The sequence below is a fragment of the Engystomops pustulosus genome, chromosome 2, assembly GCF_040894005.1.
Source record: "Engystomops pustulosus chromosome 2, aEngPut4.maternal, whole genome shotgun sequence".
Lineage (NCBI taxonomy): Eukaryota > Metazoa > Chordata > Amphibia > Anura > Leptodactylidae > Engystomops > Engystomops pustulosus.
Genome location: NC_092412.1, coordinates 29,093,119 through 29,108,984, shown reverse-complemented (window position 1 = coordinate 29,108,984; position 15,866 = coordinate 29,093,119). Strand labels below are relative to the sequence as shown.

The window sequence follows — 15,866 nt, the reverse complement described above, 5'->3', positions numbered from 1 at the left end:
CATAGGGGGCAGTATGATAGTAGTTATATTCTTGTACATAGGGGGCAGTATGATAGTAGTTATATTCTTGTACATAGGGGCAGTATTATAGTAGTTATATTCTTGTACATAGGGAGCAGTGTCATATTAGTTATATTCCTGTACATAGGAGGCAGTATTATAGTAGTTATATTCTTGTACATAGGGGGCAGTATGATAGTAGTTATATTCTTGTACATAGGGGCAGTATTATAGTAGTTATATTCTTGTACATAGGGAGCAGTGTCATATTAGTTATATTCCTGTACATAGGGGACAGTATTATAGTAGTTATATTCTTGTACATAGGGGCAGTATTATAGTAGTTATATTCCTGTACATAGGAGCCAGTATTATAGTAGTTATATTCTTGTACATAGGGGGCAGTATTATAGTAGTTATATTCTTGTAAATAGGGGGCAGTATTATAGTAGTTATATTCTTGTACATAGGGGACAGTATTATAGTAGTTATATTCTTGTACATAGGGGCAGTATTATAGTAGTTATATTCCTGTACATATGGGGCAGTATGATAGTAGTTATATTCTTGTACATAGGGGGCAGTATGATAGTAGTTATATTCTTGTACATAGGGGGCAGTATGATAGTAGTTATATTCTTGTACATAGGGGCAGTATTATAGTAGTTATATTCTTGTACATAGGGAGCAGTGTCATATTAGTTATATTCCTGTACATAGGAGGCAGTATTATAGTAGTTATATTCTTGTACATGGGGGCAGTATTATAGTAGTTATATTCTTGTAAATAGGGAGCAGTATTATAGTAGTTATATTCTTGTACATAGGGGCAGTATTATAGTAGTTATATTCTTGTACATAGGGAGCAGTGTCATATTAGTTATATTCCTGTACATAGGGGGCAGTATTATAGTAGTTATATTCCTGTACATAGGGGGCAGTATTATAGCAGTTATATTCTTGTACATAGGGGGCAGTATTATAGTAGTTATATTCCTGTACATAGGGGGCAGTATTATAGTAGTTATATTCTTGTACATAGGGGGCAGTATTATAGTAGTTATATTCTTGTACATAGGAGGCAGTATTATAGTAGTTATATTCTTGTACATAGGGGCAGTATTATAGTAGTTATATTCTTGTACATAGGGGCAGTATTATAGTAGTTATATTCTTGTACATAGGGAGCTGTGTCATATTAGTTATATTCCTGTACATAGGGGGCAGTATTATAGTAGTTATATTCCTGTACATAGGGGGCAGTATTATAGTAGTTATATTCCTGTACATAGGGAGCAGTATTATAGTAGTTATATCCCTGTACATAGGGAGCAGTATTATAGTAGTTATATTCTTGTACATAGGGGGCAGTATTATAGTAGTTATATTCTTGTACATAGGAGGCAGTATTATAGTAGTTATATTCTTGTACATAGGGAGCAGTATTATAGTAGTTATATTCCTGTACATAGGGGACAATGTTATAGTAGTTATATTCATGTACATAGGGGGCAGTATTATAGTCGTTATAGTCTTGTACATGGTTTGGGGTCACCGCAACATAAGAAACTGTATTGCGGGGTCACAGCATTAGAAAGGTTGAGAACCACTGGATTAGAGGAAAGCTCTTCACCTCTCTATACAAAGTTCTCAGCCAATCTATAAATTGTCCCGGAATACCGTACTTTGACAAAGTAGCCCATAGATAATTGTGATCAACCCTATCAAAGGCTTTAGCCTGGTCCAGACTGACAAGATATCTCCCACACCTCAGAGCTTTACATCTCTCAAACATCTCCCTTATAGAAATGACTGCTCCAGAGATGTTCCGCCCTTTCACCGTGCCGTACTGAGAGCCTGCCAACAGTGCCGGGGACAAACAGACTAATCTAGAAAACAGAATTTTTGCCAGAATCTTGCTGTCAATATTCAAGAGGGCGATCGGCCTCCAGTTCTTGATTTAACTAGGCTCCTTACCTTTGGAAAGCAGAATAAGGGAGGACACTCTCATGGATGGAGGCATCAGGTGATTCTCTAGACAATTGGTAAACACATCCACAAGAGGTCTCTAAATTTCTGTCCATCAGGACCTGGTGCCTTCTTCAAACCTAACTTATCAGTGGACTCTTTAACCTCCTCCTCTGTTATTCCTGCTGTCAAAGGAGAAAAATCCAAATCTCTAGTGTCACGACCTGGAATTGAGCCATTTTCTCTTTATCCAAAACCTTCTTCTGAAATAACTCAGCATAGTACGATCTCACCACCCCCAGGATACCCTCCCGAGATTCCTGTAAAACTCCCTGGGAGTCAGTGAGACCTGTGATCGATTTCTTGGCCACACGTTCTCGGCAATTTTCATACGGACCAGGAACGCCCAATTTTTCGTAATCTCTCTCGATAACCAGGGACGTGTAGCGGCTGTACTGATACTGCTTTATTTCAGTCTTCAGTCGGTCAATTTTATGTTTGTCCCCCCCTCCCACCGAATACAGTGACTCCAATTCTTTCCGCAGCTTGAGATACTGGCTGTCCTTACTCTTACCCTTCTTCACTGACAGTCTCTTTAAGAGGGACCTGATCTCCTCCTTGACGTTCTTCCACCAGTCAGATATGTTGTCATAGAAATCTTGTCTCTGGAGCTGGTCCTGAAAAAGGGAGTAGACACAGTTCTGGACATAGACATCATCCAGGATGCTGGAATTGAGCCTCCATAGCCCCCGACCAATATCAGAGCGGTTAGTAGCTCCCATGCAAAAGACTAAGGCCAGATGGTCAGAATATGGGACAACTCTCTCGCTCATCCCACTTATACTCTCTGAGGGACTGACAAACGCCATATCAATCCTGCTATGTCTGTCAGCACAGGAGTAGGTGTATTTAGGTGTCCTACCATCCAGGGTGAATACATCACATATATTAGCCTGTAATATGATGTTACGTAGGAGTTTGGAGTCTCTGACCACTGCTCTGCCCGAGGACCTGTCACCTGAAGTCATGACAACATTAAAGTCGCCTGCCATTACTACAGGGATAGAAGTAAATAAATGCTGCTTCACCTCGTTGAACAGCTGGATTCTCTCTGTCACTGTCTGTGAGCCATAGATGTTAATCAGCCAGAGCCGCCTACCACGGATGGTCACTTCCAGCACCAGGCACCTCCCCATAGCGACCTCCGTCAGCCTGTGCACCGTCACGTCTGTGGTGTTAAACAGTATGGCGACCCCGGCGTACGGCTCCACAGCCAGTGACCAGTAAGAAGGACCAGACCGCCACTCACGCTCAGCCTCACGGAGATGCCCCAAGGTGGTCAGACGGGTCTCCTGCAGGAAGATGACATCAGCGTCCAGATATCTTAGGTGGTCATACACAGCGTGTCTAGTCCTTCTTACTTTAATGCTGTTGACGTTGCTAGAAGCAACTTTTAGAGAGAACCCAGCCATTACAACGAGAAAAAGCAGAGCAGTGACCCCCATCATCATGTGTCAGAGTCAGTGTCCCCCTGTCTTCCTCCTGTCTCAATGTCTGACTCTACAGTGGTATCTTCAGGAGGGGGCTTCTTTTTAGTTGGGGGGTCCCCTATGTCCACCTCACACTCATTATCAATACGTTTAAGCTCTTGCTCATAATCCCCATGGAAAGGACCATGACCCCATTATCACCACTGGACTTTCTCCTGGTCTTAGGCTCCGCACTGTACTCCTCAGGCTTTCGGGAGGATTTGTCTTTTTTCTTCCTTTTATTCTTTTTCACCTCCTCATATTCAGTAGATGTTACAGAGGTGGCTGCCTGAGGCTTCTCCTGGGTTACAACCTCCACACTCCCCTGAGCGCTGTCTGACTGCTGAGGTGCCGGTACTGTATCACCTGAGCCCTGCTGTACCTCCCACCTAGTCAGAATTTGCCCTGACACCATGGCCTCCTCCTCTAAGGCGTCTGCCTCCTGCACCATCTCATCATCTGAGAAGTCCCTGGCGATGTTGTGCCAGGCTTCTGGGCAATCCTTGTGTGGGTGGCCCATCTCACCGCACAGATTACACTTGACCTTCTCACAGGTGGCACTGAGATGGCCGACCTCCCTGCACAGATTACATTTTACCTCAGTACATATTTTGGTCACGTGACCAATCCTAAAGCACTTCCGTGGCTACCCTGGGTAGAAACAGACGCCTTTCTCTCTCCCTATAAAGAAGCTGTTGGGGAGGTGTAGGGTGATGTTGTTATATTGGCGCAACTTTACCAGCACCTTCCACCCTCCAGTCCAGATACCGTCAGTGTCCCTGTTCTTAGTGAGGTCAGACAGCAGATCACAATGGCGCCTCAGCCACACCAGAACATCCTGAGCGGGAACAGACTCATTCCAGAATATTATATTAACTACCACAGTATCTGGCCTGGATATGGGGACAAATGTAAACTTATTCCAGCCGTCAGTGTCCCTAAGCCGGGGGAATTTATCCCAGAACCTGTCCAGACTGGACATAAGCTTAAAGCTGACATCGTAGCCCTGTCTGTCTGGAAGGTTGATGACCGCCAGGATGTCATCTGGCGTGAACCCCATCTGGCGGCACAGGAGATCCCGCACCACAAACCTCCTATCTGGTAGATCTTCCTTGGTGCCTCGGGTCTTAAAGCGCACCACGTTCCTCCTCTTAAACGCCTGCCCGGAGTAGTGCGCGCCGGAGGTGAAGGAGGGAGCGCCGCGGCTCCAGGCGTTTTTGGGAGGTTCAGCTCTAGAGGGACCTGACTCTTCTGGGGGGCTCGATGTTAGTGGGGGAAAATCAAACACATTATCCTGTACCCCCTGCCTCCCATCCACCTGTATATTATCCTCAGGTGGCTGCACATCCCAGATAGACTGAAGGTCCCCTCCATCCCACGACCCCTCAGACACATCAAGATGTCTAGCAATGTCCCCAGTCTCTGCCACAACAGTAAAGTTCTCCTGGGTCACCGCATCACCATGACGCATAGATGGAAGTCCGCTCTCCTGCTGCTGCATAGTCTCTGCTGGGACCTGTGGTACTACAGCATTTCTATCTGCTGCGGGGATCTGCGGCTGCTCTTGTGTCTGTCCCTTCTGGAAAGAGAAGCTTGCAGGTTTCAGTACTTGCACTGACATTTTTTGGGGTGCATCTGGGGGGACGGGTTCTGCTTGTGCTGCAGGGGCCCGGGGTCCAGGGTTATAGCTCTGCTTCTGCTGTGCAAAGCGCTCCCTGTTCTTATAGGACTCAGCCAGGGGTCCCATCCTCTCCAGAACACAGTCCATGTCCCTAACCACCACAGCAAGTTCCTTACTTAGCGCCTGCAGCTTGCTATTGTACAGGGCGCTGCTCTCAGGATGCGCGGTCTTCAGGCTATACATACAGTCTATCTGCATCATCTGCTTGTGGTGACTTAGCTCCCCCATCCTCCTTACCAGTGCCGGGATCTCCTCCGCCATCTGCAGCTCAGGTGCACGTGTGGTCTCCTTCACCTGCCGTGCTGGTCGCTGTTGTCCTCCTCCTGTCTCTGGCCTTGGCTCCCCAGGCTTGCTGCTTGTACTGGCAGTGGCTGTGGCTGCTGCACACTGTGCAGGCCTGGTCTGTGGCTTTACAGCAGATCTGGTGCGGCCTGGACAGGACATGCTGGTCACCACATCTCTCTGCTGCAGATTTTCTTGCAGGGTTTGTCTTTCCAATGATGTTCTCCTCTGCCTGGGTGCAGGAGTGGGGGGCTGTGCACCTGCTGCTGATCTCACACTCTGCATCACCTGAGCTCCTCCATGCTGGATAGACATGGAACTCACTGCTTTCACTGTTGTACTCACTTCCTTGTCTTGCTTCTTCTTTAATAAATCAACATTCTTTCCACAAACTTCACTGTTAGTAACATTGGGATTTCCATCCCTAGTAGAAAGCTTTTGGGAGTTCGCTCCCGGTGTAGGCCTGGAAGCCTGGGCCTTGCCTGGGGAATCTCCCCACCCAGGGTGGCCCCGCCCTGGGCTCGCTCCAGACATGCAGAGACTCAGGAGCTCAGCTCACACGTCCTCACAGCAAGGGGGCAGTATTATAGTAGTTATATTCTTGTACATAGGGGGCAGTATTATAGTAGTTATATTCCTGTACATAGGGGCAGAATTATAGTAGTTATATTCTTGTACATAGGGGCAGAATTATAGTAGTTATATTCCTGTACATAGGGGGCAGTATTATAGTAGTTATATTCTTGTACATATGGGGCAGTATTATAGTAGTTATATTCTTGTACATAGGATGCATTATTATAGTAGTTATATTCTTGTACATAGGGGGCAGTATTATAGTAGTTATATTCTTGTACATAGGAGGCAGTTTTATAGTAGTTATATTCTTGTACATAGGGGGCAGTATTATAGTAGTTCTATTCTTGTACATAGGGGGCAGTATTATAGTAGTTATATTCTTGTACATAGGGGGCAGTATTATAGAAGTTATATTCTTGTACACAGGGAGCGGTATTATAGTAGTTATATTCTTGTACACAGGGAGCAGTATTATAGTAGTTATATTCTTGTACACAGGGAGCGGTATTATATGCTTATATTCTTGTATTGAAGTACGTTATTATTCAACCTGTTATCTTGTCCACTGCTCTCACTGAACATGAGCATCTGTTACAGACCATTTATGTTCTCATTTACAGTGGATCTGTATACCATTTGCACTCATGAACTCTGCTACTAGGAGCATTGCTGACACCGCTATTCAGACAGTGTTTCAGGATCCATGGCTTGGAAAAATTGATAAACAATATATTGGAGTATGGATAGATGATGTGTTATATCTGGTAAGCTTTACTTCTATACATTCATAAAATAGCTCTTTAGTGAACATTGTGAAGTATAGATGTGTTGTGGAGGAAGTTTTGATTACTAAATATCTACTTTTTATCACTTTGTTTTGTGGACTCAATGTGATACCATTAAGTTTTCCCATTACATGACTATGGGGACATTATGTAGCAGTTGCAACACCCCTGCCAATGTGCAGGCAGAGGAGTGTTGCGAATAAGTGTAATTGGAGAGTGAGCACCACCTGACCAGGGGATGATAAAACCCCTGGACAGGAAGGGGCAAGTCCTCAAAGGTTACAGCTCCTGAGACAGGAACACATCTTTTTGGGCCCACCTCTCACCACATGAGGAGCTCCTAGGCCTCAGCTCTCACGATAGAGCTTGCAAACTGTCAGTGACCAGAGACATAGCGTGACACACATCCAGTGCCACACACAGAACACCCAGGACAAAGTTGCAATTTCCATACTTGGACACAGCTACCTCCCAGCCTGCACCTACAACCAGGCTGGTGAACTACTCCTGAGGATCACTCTCCATGACCACTGCAGTAATCCGGAATCTCCAACAATCCGGGATCTGTAACCAGATCGTTTGGCTCGTTGCCTGGAGTTCCAATAAAGATCTATGAGTTATTTTGCACAAAGTTGCCTCTGTTCCCGGGATACGGCTGTAACACCACGGGCTCCCCCATCCATTACCCAGGGACATATACTATGACCACTAAGGGGTTGCCCCAGGGAGAACCAGTGCATCAGCCTCTCCCTCTACATTTTCTTGCACACACCACCCACCGGAGACCTGCCAGGCTGTAGGACAGCCCTCTGGTCCCCATACCAAGCACCGTGACATCAGCGTGCCCTGGACTGCAACCGCCAGCCACTCCAGTATTCTGGGCCCCAGCTGCCTACCAGGCCCCAAAGAAAAGGCTAGACCCCGATGGGGGATGTTACACAGTATTATATGTACATTTTATGCAGTGGTTATTAGGATTATACATGGTACGGTAATATGCACCCCATGTTTTTTTTATTTTGTCCCATTCTATATTTATCCTTTGGCTTTGGACATCATGTGGCACCATTATGTGTGTTCTGTTGACAGATTTAGGAAAACTAGTTTAATAGCTGTTTTGAATATGTTCTTGTGTACTTTTTCTTTAGAGTCTTGGCAGTATTGCATGGCAGATATATTTCCAGAGAGTTTTATCTGCTTCTTCTACAACACAAGCCAAAGTAACATCTGCTCTGGGTGCAGTGGGTTGCGTGGTCCTGGCAATCCCATCTGTATTAGTTGGAGCTGTAGCGGCTTCTACAGGTAAAATGTTTAAATTATTCTACATATATACTTGTTCTGAAATTGCCCATATATACAGGATAGGAGTAGTAGTACTGTGCTGTGCCCATGTATACAGGATAGGAGAAGTAGTACTGTGCTGTGCCCATATATATAGCATATGAGTAGTAGTACTGTGCTGTATCCATATATGCAGTATAGTAGTAGTAGTACTGTGCAGTGCCCATATATACAGGATAGGAGTAGTAGTACTGTGCGGTGCTCATATATACAGGATAGGAGTAGTAGTACTGTGCTGTGTCCATGTATACGTGATAGGAGTAGTAGTACTGTGCTGTATCCATATATACAGGATAGTAGTAGTAGTACTGTGTTGTACCCATATATACAGGATAGGAGTAGTAGTACTGTGATGTACCCATATATACAGGATAGAAGTAGTAGTACTGTGCTGTGCCCATATATACAGGATAGGAGTAGTAGTACTGTGCTATGCTCATATGTACAGGATTGGAGTAGTAGTACTGTGCTGTGTTCATATATACAGTATAGTAGTACTGTAGTAGTACTGTGTAGTGCCCATATATACAGGATAGTAGTACTGTGTAGTGCCAATATATACAGATAGGAGTAGTAGTACAGTGCTGTGCCCATGTATAAAGGATAGGAGTAGTAGTACAGTGCTGTGCCCATATATACAGAATAGTAGTAGTAGTACTGCGTGGTGCCAATATATACAGGATAGTAGTACTGTGTGGTGCCAATATATACAGGATAGGAGTAGTAGCACTGTGCTGTGCCCATATATACAGGATTGGAGTAGTAGTACTGTGCTGTGCCCATATATACAGGATAGGAGTAGTAGTACTGTGCTGTGCCCATATATACAGGATTAAAGTAGTAGTACTGTGCTCTGTTCATATATACAGGATAGTAGTGCTGTAGTAGTACTGTGCAGTGCCCATATATACAGGATTGTAGTACTGTGCGGTGCCAATATATACAGATAGGAGTAGTAGTACAGTGCTGTGCCCATATATGCAAGATAGTAGAAGTAGTACTGTGCGGTGCCAATATATACAGATAGGAGTAGTAGTACAGTGCTGTGCCCATATATACAGGATAGGAGTAGTAGTACTGTGCTGTGTCTATATATACAGGATAGAAGTTGTAGTAATGTGCTGTGTCTATATATACAGGATAGGAGTAGTAGTACTGTGCTGTGCTCATATATACAGGATAGGAGTAGTAGTACTGTGCTGTGCCCATATATACAGGGTAGGAGTAGTAGTACTGTGCTGTGTCTATTTATACAGGATAGGAGTAGTATTACTGTGCTGTGCTCATATATACAGGATAGAAGTTGTAGTACTGTGCTGTGTCCATATATACAGGATAGGAGTAGTAGTACTGTGCGTTTCCCATATATACAGGATTGCAGTACTGTGCGGTGCCAATATAAACACATAGGAGTAGTAGTACTGTGCTGTGCCCATATATACAGGATAGGAATAGTAGTACTGTGCGGTGCCCATATTTACAGGATAGGAGAAATAGTACTTTGCAGTGGCCATATATACAGGATAGTATGTACTGTGCGGTGCCAATATAAACACATAGGAGTAGTAGTACTGTGCCCAGATATACAGGATAGGAGTAGTAATACTGTGCGGTGGCCATATTTACTGGATAGGAGAAATAGTACTTTGCAGTGGCCATATATGCAGGATAGTAGTAGTAGTACTGTGCTGTTCCCATATATACAGGATAGTAGTACTGAGTGATGCCAATATACATATACAGGATAAAAGTTGTAGTACTGTGCAGTCCACATATATACAGGATAGAAGTAGTAGTACTGTGCTGTGCCCATATATACAGAATAGTAGTAGTAGTAGTAATACTGTGCAGTGCAGTGCCAATATATACAGATAGGAGTACTAGTACAGTGCCCATATATACAGGATAGGAGTAATAGTGCTGTGCGGTGCCTATATATGCAGGATAGGAGTAGTAGTACTGTGCTGTGCCCTTATACAGAATAGGAGTAGTAGTACTGTGCGTTGCCTATATACACAGGATAGTAGTACTGTGCTTTGCCCATATATACAGGATAGGAGAAATAGTACTTTGCAGTGGCCATATATACAGGATAGTAGTCGTAGTACTGTTTTATGTCCATATATACAAGATAGTAGTACTGAGCGAATGCCAATATATACAGATAGGAGTAGTAGTACTGTGCTGTGCCCATATATACAGGATAGGAGAAATAGTACTTTGCAGTGGCTATATATATAGGCTTGAAGATGAGAGTCACATACATAAAACGCATACAGACTCTTATTGTCCCTTTACTCAGTCCTGAGGATGCAGATATAGATGAATTTGAGACCATCAGAGGGACCCTGTAGTCAAGCGACATCCTTTGTTATATGGTTAAAACAGCCCTGTAGGGGATGTGACTCCAGTGGCGCAGCTTGGATCTCAGACTGAGGTCAGATATTTTATGTCTTAAGCGAATAACTCTTTCCTCATATCTGTAGACTGGAACCAGACAAGCTATGGATTGCCTTCACCATCGGATAGAGGAGAAGCTAGTATGATCCTACCAATCGTCCTGCAACACCTATGTCCTCTGTATGTGTCTGTCGCTGGTCTGGGAGCGGTGGCGGCCGCTGTCATGTCCTCAGCAGACTCTGCTCTCTTGTCATCCAGCTCTATGTTTGGATATAATATCTATAAAAGGATTATCCGTAAAATGGTAATTTTATTTTTTTGTAGTTTTTTTTCTCTATATTGCTTTTAAACCCCAATACACAATTTCTTGAAGGGGTTGTTCCATAACAGTCACTTTCATCTCCATAAGGGATTAGTGTCTAAAACAACCACAGGGGTCGATATTATTGGAGTCATGATGTGAGGAAAGCCGTAGTGATGTATTACGAGGGTAATGCTGAACACAGAGGATTTGTCACAGATTTTTAAATTGTATTTGGCATACTCAGTATACAGACATAAGTTGGGGCATCAAACTACCTGGTTGTGTCCTTACCTATGGGACAGTAAGTAAATTTATGGGCCCCATGGTCAAGAGGAACTTCTTGATCCCTTCCTTTACAGGTCCCATGTTTTCTTTATTTAGAGGTTAATGGTCCATAGAGTCCCTTTGTCCCCTAATTTTCTTACTGCTCCATGTACAAAAGAATCTCCCTGCCCCCCAATTTCCCTACTGGTCCATGTTCATGAGCATCCCCTTCGGCACCCCGAGCTGTATGAATGTTATAACCCCTATATTACTACATCTGGTACTAGAATCAGCTTCTTGGGGAATGGAGGATGTCTCCCTTCTGCTGCTTTCAATCTGTGGTTTCAGGAATTTTGGGGGACCTTCCAAGGTACTGAAATTTCTCATGTGTATTTAGAGCAGGAACAAATCTATGAGGATGTCATGGGTGAAAGACCTTCTGAGTATAAAATTTGGTGGGTGACTTGTTTGGCCATGAGCCCTCTAGAAGGCTTAGACCCCAAGATACCAGCCAAATCGCCTGTATTATAATCCACTTCTGATCCCCATGCCCCCAAATCTCCATACAGGTTCAGTCAATCAAATCCCCTTGCTCCCTTTCTTTAAAATTGTATGGTCAAGAGGATCCCATTGCTCCATTCCTTTACAGCCCATTGTCTGAGAGGATCTCATTGCTCCATTCCTTTACAGCACATTGTCCAGGTGGATCTCATTGCTCCATTCCTTTACAGCGCATTGTCCGAGAGGATCCCATTGCTCCATTCCTTTACAGCGCATTGTCGGAGAGGATCCCATTGCTCCATTCTCTTACAGCCCATTGTTTGAGAGGATCCCATTGCTCCATTCCTTTACAGCCCATTGTCGGAGAGGATTCAATTGCTCCATTCCTTTATAGCCCATTGTCAAAGAGGATCCCATTGCTCCATTCCTTTATAGCCCATTGTCAAAGAGGATCCCATTGCTCCATTTCTTTACAGCCCATTGTCGGAGAGGATCCCATTGCTCCATTCCTTTACAGCCCATTGTCCGAGAGGATCCCATTGCTCCATTCCTTTATAGCCCATTGTCAAAGAGGATCCCATTGCTCCATTCCTTTACAGCCCATTGTCCGAGAGGATCCCATTGCTCCATTCCTTTATAGCCCATTGTCAAAGAGGATCCCATTGCTCCATTCCTTTACAGCACATTGTCCAGGTGGATCCCATTGCTCCATTCCTTTACAGCCCATTGTGAAAGAGGATCCCATTGCTCCATTCCTTTACAGCCCATTGTCCGAGAGGATCCCATTGCTCCATTCCTTTACAGCCCATTGTCCAGGTGGATCCCATTGCTCCATTCCTTTACAGCCCATTGTCGGAGAGGATCCCATTGCTCCATTCCTTTACAGCCCATTGTGAAAGAGGATCCCATTGCTCCATTCCTTTACAGCCCATTGTCCGAGAGGATCTCATTGCTCCATTCCTTTACAGCACATTGTCCAGGTGGATCCCATTGCTCCATTCCTTTACAGCCCATTGTCGGAGAGGATCCCATTGCTCCATTCCTTTACAGCCCATTGTCCGAGAGGATCCCATTGCTCCATTCCTTTACAGCGCATTGTCCGAGAGGATCCCATTGCTCCATTCCTTTACAGCGCATTGTCCGAGAGGATCCCATTGCTCCATTCCTTTACAGCCCATTGTTCGAGAGGATCCCATTGCTCCATTGCTTTACAGCCCATTGTCCGAGAGGATCCCATTGCTCCATTCCTTTACAGCCCATTGTTCGAGAGGATCCCATTGCTCCATTGCTTTACAGCCCATTGTCCGAGAGGATCCCATTGCTCCATTCCTTTACAGCCCATTGTTCGAGAGGATCCCACTGTTCCCCAATTTCCTTACATGCGCATTGTCAAGAGGATTCCCTTGTTCCCTTTTCTCAGAGACCAATGGTCAATATGATCACCTTGCTCCTTTTCTTAACAAGTTCATTGTCAAAAGACGGAAGGTCGCTGTATTTCATATACTGGTAGGGCTTCTGGTTATTTCTAGGAAGAAAAGTAACTTCTGCTATTGTACCCTATTTTATGTTTCCTATCTGCAGGCCTCAGAGAAAGAAGTGATGGTGGCTATGAGGGTTTCCACCATCGTACTTGGAAGCACAGCAGCTGGGATGGCTTTTCTGTCCAACTCCATCTATGACCTGTGGTTCATGTGCGGAGAGATGGTCTATGCTTTGGTTTTCCCTCAACTTTTTTGTGTACTGTTTGTCCCAAGAACGAACACTTATGGCTCTGCAGCTGGCTTCCTGGTGGGGTTGATATTGAGAATACTGGGAGGTGTGGACTCCATTAACATTCCACCCATCATCCACTATCCCTGGTGCACACTTATCGATGGAGCCTACGTGCAACTCTTCCCATTTAAGACCTTCACCATGCTTGTAGCTTTAAGTACACAGATTCTTGCTTCTTATATCTCAGAATTTTTGTTTAAAAAATCTCTGCTACCTAAACGTTGGGATATTTGCCATGTGTTTAAAGAAGAAGATTCAAGTCACCGGGCAAAGGAAGAACTGGAGACCTTTCAACTCAAGAGCACAAGCAACAATGAACCAATCTAGGTAGAAGATTCAGGTACTAAACGCAAAACAGCTATTTATCTCATTATCAAGAGGTACTGGAAATTTTTGTTTCTTGATTCGGGCCAGTATGTTGCATGCAACACTAAAGGTTAATAAAAAAACAGAACGTAAAATAAAATTTTGTTAAAAAATATATTTTATTTATTGTTTCTGTTTCCCTATAGTGTGCTCAACCCCCACTCTCCATCCCCAAATTTTATATGTGCAATAGTCTGGATTTTGGAAGTCGAATATCTTTTGAAGCTCTAGTCTGGGACTGAAATAGTTCAAGTGGTTGGGTTGGCTTGCCCAGGTCCGCCCAGTGCTGGTGCCGGCCCTGTTCCTACATAATCTAGGACTGTTTGCAAAGCTACCTACAAGAATGGTTGCAACTGCTGTTCACACCAAATATTGACTCGATTCAGATTTCTCTTCTGTTTATTCACTTTGTATTTTGTTTTTTGAAAAATATACATTATTAACACTTCTATTTTTGGAAGAATTTGTCTTCGGAAAATATTTCCCCACCTACTTTAAATGTTTGCATAGTACTGAGACATATCTTTTAAGGATGGTATACTTTAAGCTCCAGAACTACTGTATATGAAAATTATATTGCTGTATACTGGATGGTATAGAAGTGAGCAAACGCTATCAGGAAATGTTGGGGGTTGGAATCCACAAGGTTCAGGTCATTGGTTCAATAATGATGACTTTTCAGAACAATTAGATTCGACCTCCTGACCCTGAGGACAATGTTCATAATATTTAACACTGATCACATGTAGGTTAATGGAGCAGCTGCTCCAAGTCATCCTTATGGGGGAGAAGGATATTGGCCTCCCTCAGGGTGTGGATGCTTTTATTGTATGGTGTTGTAGTGCCCTTTAACAGAGGAGCATTGAACTCTGGACATTTGTGGACATTTGAATATTTCCCCTATGTGAACTTGACACGGCTTACTTTATTTTACATTACAGGTTAACTTGCATTAATCTATAGTGTTTTGTTGTATACAATTTTTTAGGCACAATGGGGCAGATTTACTTACCCAGTCCTGTCGCGATCCAGCGGCGCGTTCTCTGTGGAGGATTCGGGTCTTTCGGCACTTCACTAAGGTAGTGCGCCCGATGTCCACCAGGTGTCGCTGCTGCACTGAATGCACTGGAGTTCACCAAGCCAGGCCGGGTGCAGGTAAGCGGCACTTTTTTTTTTAAAAAATACGGCGGGTTTTCCGAATCCGTCAAGTTTTCTTACCGCCACGCCCCCTGATTTCTGCCGCGTGCATCCTGGCGCCGATGCGACACAATCTGATCGCGTGGGCCAAAATCCCAGGGCAGTTCAGGGAAAATCGGCGCAAATCGGAAATATTCGTGTAACCCGTTGGAAAAAACGTGATTTGGGCCCTTAGTAAATGACCCCCAATTACTTAAAAAAAAGTGCAAACTTTGCAGTTTGCAGGTGTAGTGTGCAGGGGGCGCCAGATTCATGATTTCTGGATGAATCTGGCACCCCCTGCACTGCTCCGACAGACCACACCAACTTTTTTTTTTGGTGCAGCTTTAACATGGGCCGTGCAACACAATTCTGTCAGACTTTTTATGTTAAATGTGGCCCACGGTCCAACTGCATCGGAACGCCCATTTCAGTGACAAAATTTGTGTCACAAAAGGGTTGTGTGCAAAACATATGTGGCACAGACACTTCTTTAATACCATACATGTGCAAGCAGCTTGCACATAAAAGAACATGCAAAGTCAGAAAATTTGCCAAAGGTCTATAGTAAATGTGCCCCATTCTGTTTATTATTACTGTATCTGTATAGACTAGTAGAAAGCGTAAATGAACACTGAGGGAAATTTCTAACTGTGTATCTCTGTGTATTTGTAACTGTCTATCTCTAATTAAAAGAAAAGCCAGTTGTTTTCTAGTTAGAGTATAGATTGTTTTTCTTCTGCAAAACAGACTTGTTTACTAAATGAGCAGATATTCTGACCTTTAGAATGACAGGTGCTGTCTGGAAAGTTGTTTACACTTTAGAATCTTGCTGCCATAGAATATTATAGGGATTCAATCTAAGTCTATGGGAAAACGCTTTGTTATTGTGTTTATGCTAAAATGTAACCACTTCT

General features: G+C 43.9%; 1 protein-coding gene across 1 annotated transcript in view; it reads left to right on the top strand.

The window, feature by feature from the left end:
• LOC140117409 (high-affinity choline transporter 1-like) overlaps positions 1-14,789 on the top strand; it is a 29,172-nt gene extending 14,383 nt beyond the window's left edge. The window contains exons 5-8 of the mRNA XM_072134131.1: positions 6,660-6,803; positions 7,973-8,126; positions 10,652-10,869; positions 13,216-14,789. Coding sequence (XP_071990232.1) covers positions 6,660-6,803; positions 7,973-8,126; positions 10,652-10,869; positions 13,216-13,734 — 1,035 coding nt within the window. The 3' untranslated portion in view covers positions 13,735-14,789. The remainder of the gene's footprint in view (positions 1-6,659; positions 6,804-7,972; positions 8,127-10,651; positions 10,870-13,215) is intronic.
• Positions 14,790-15,866: the final 1,077 nt, after the last annotated feature.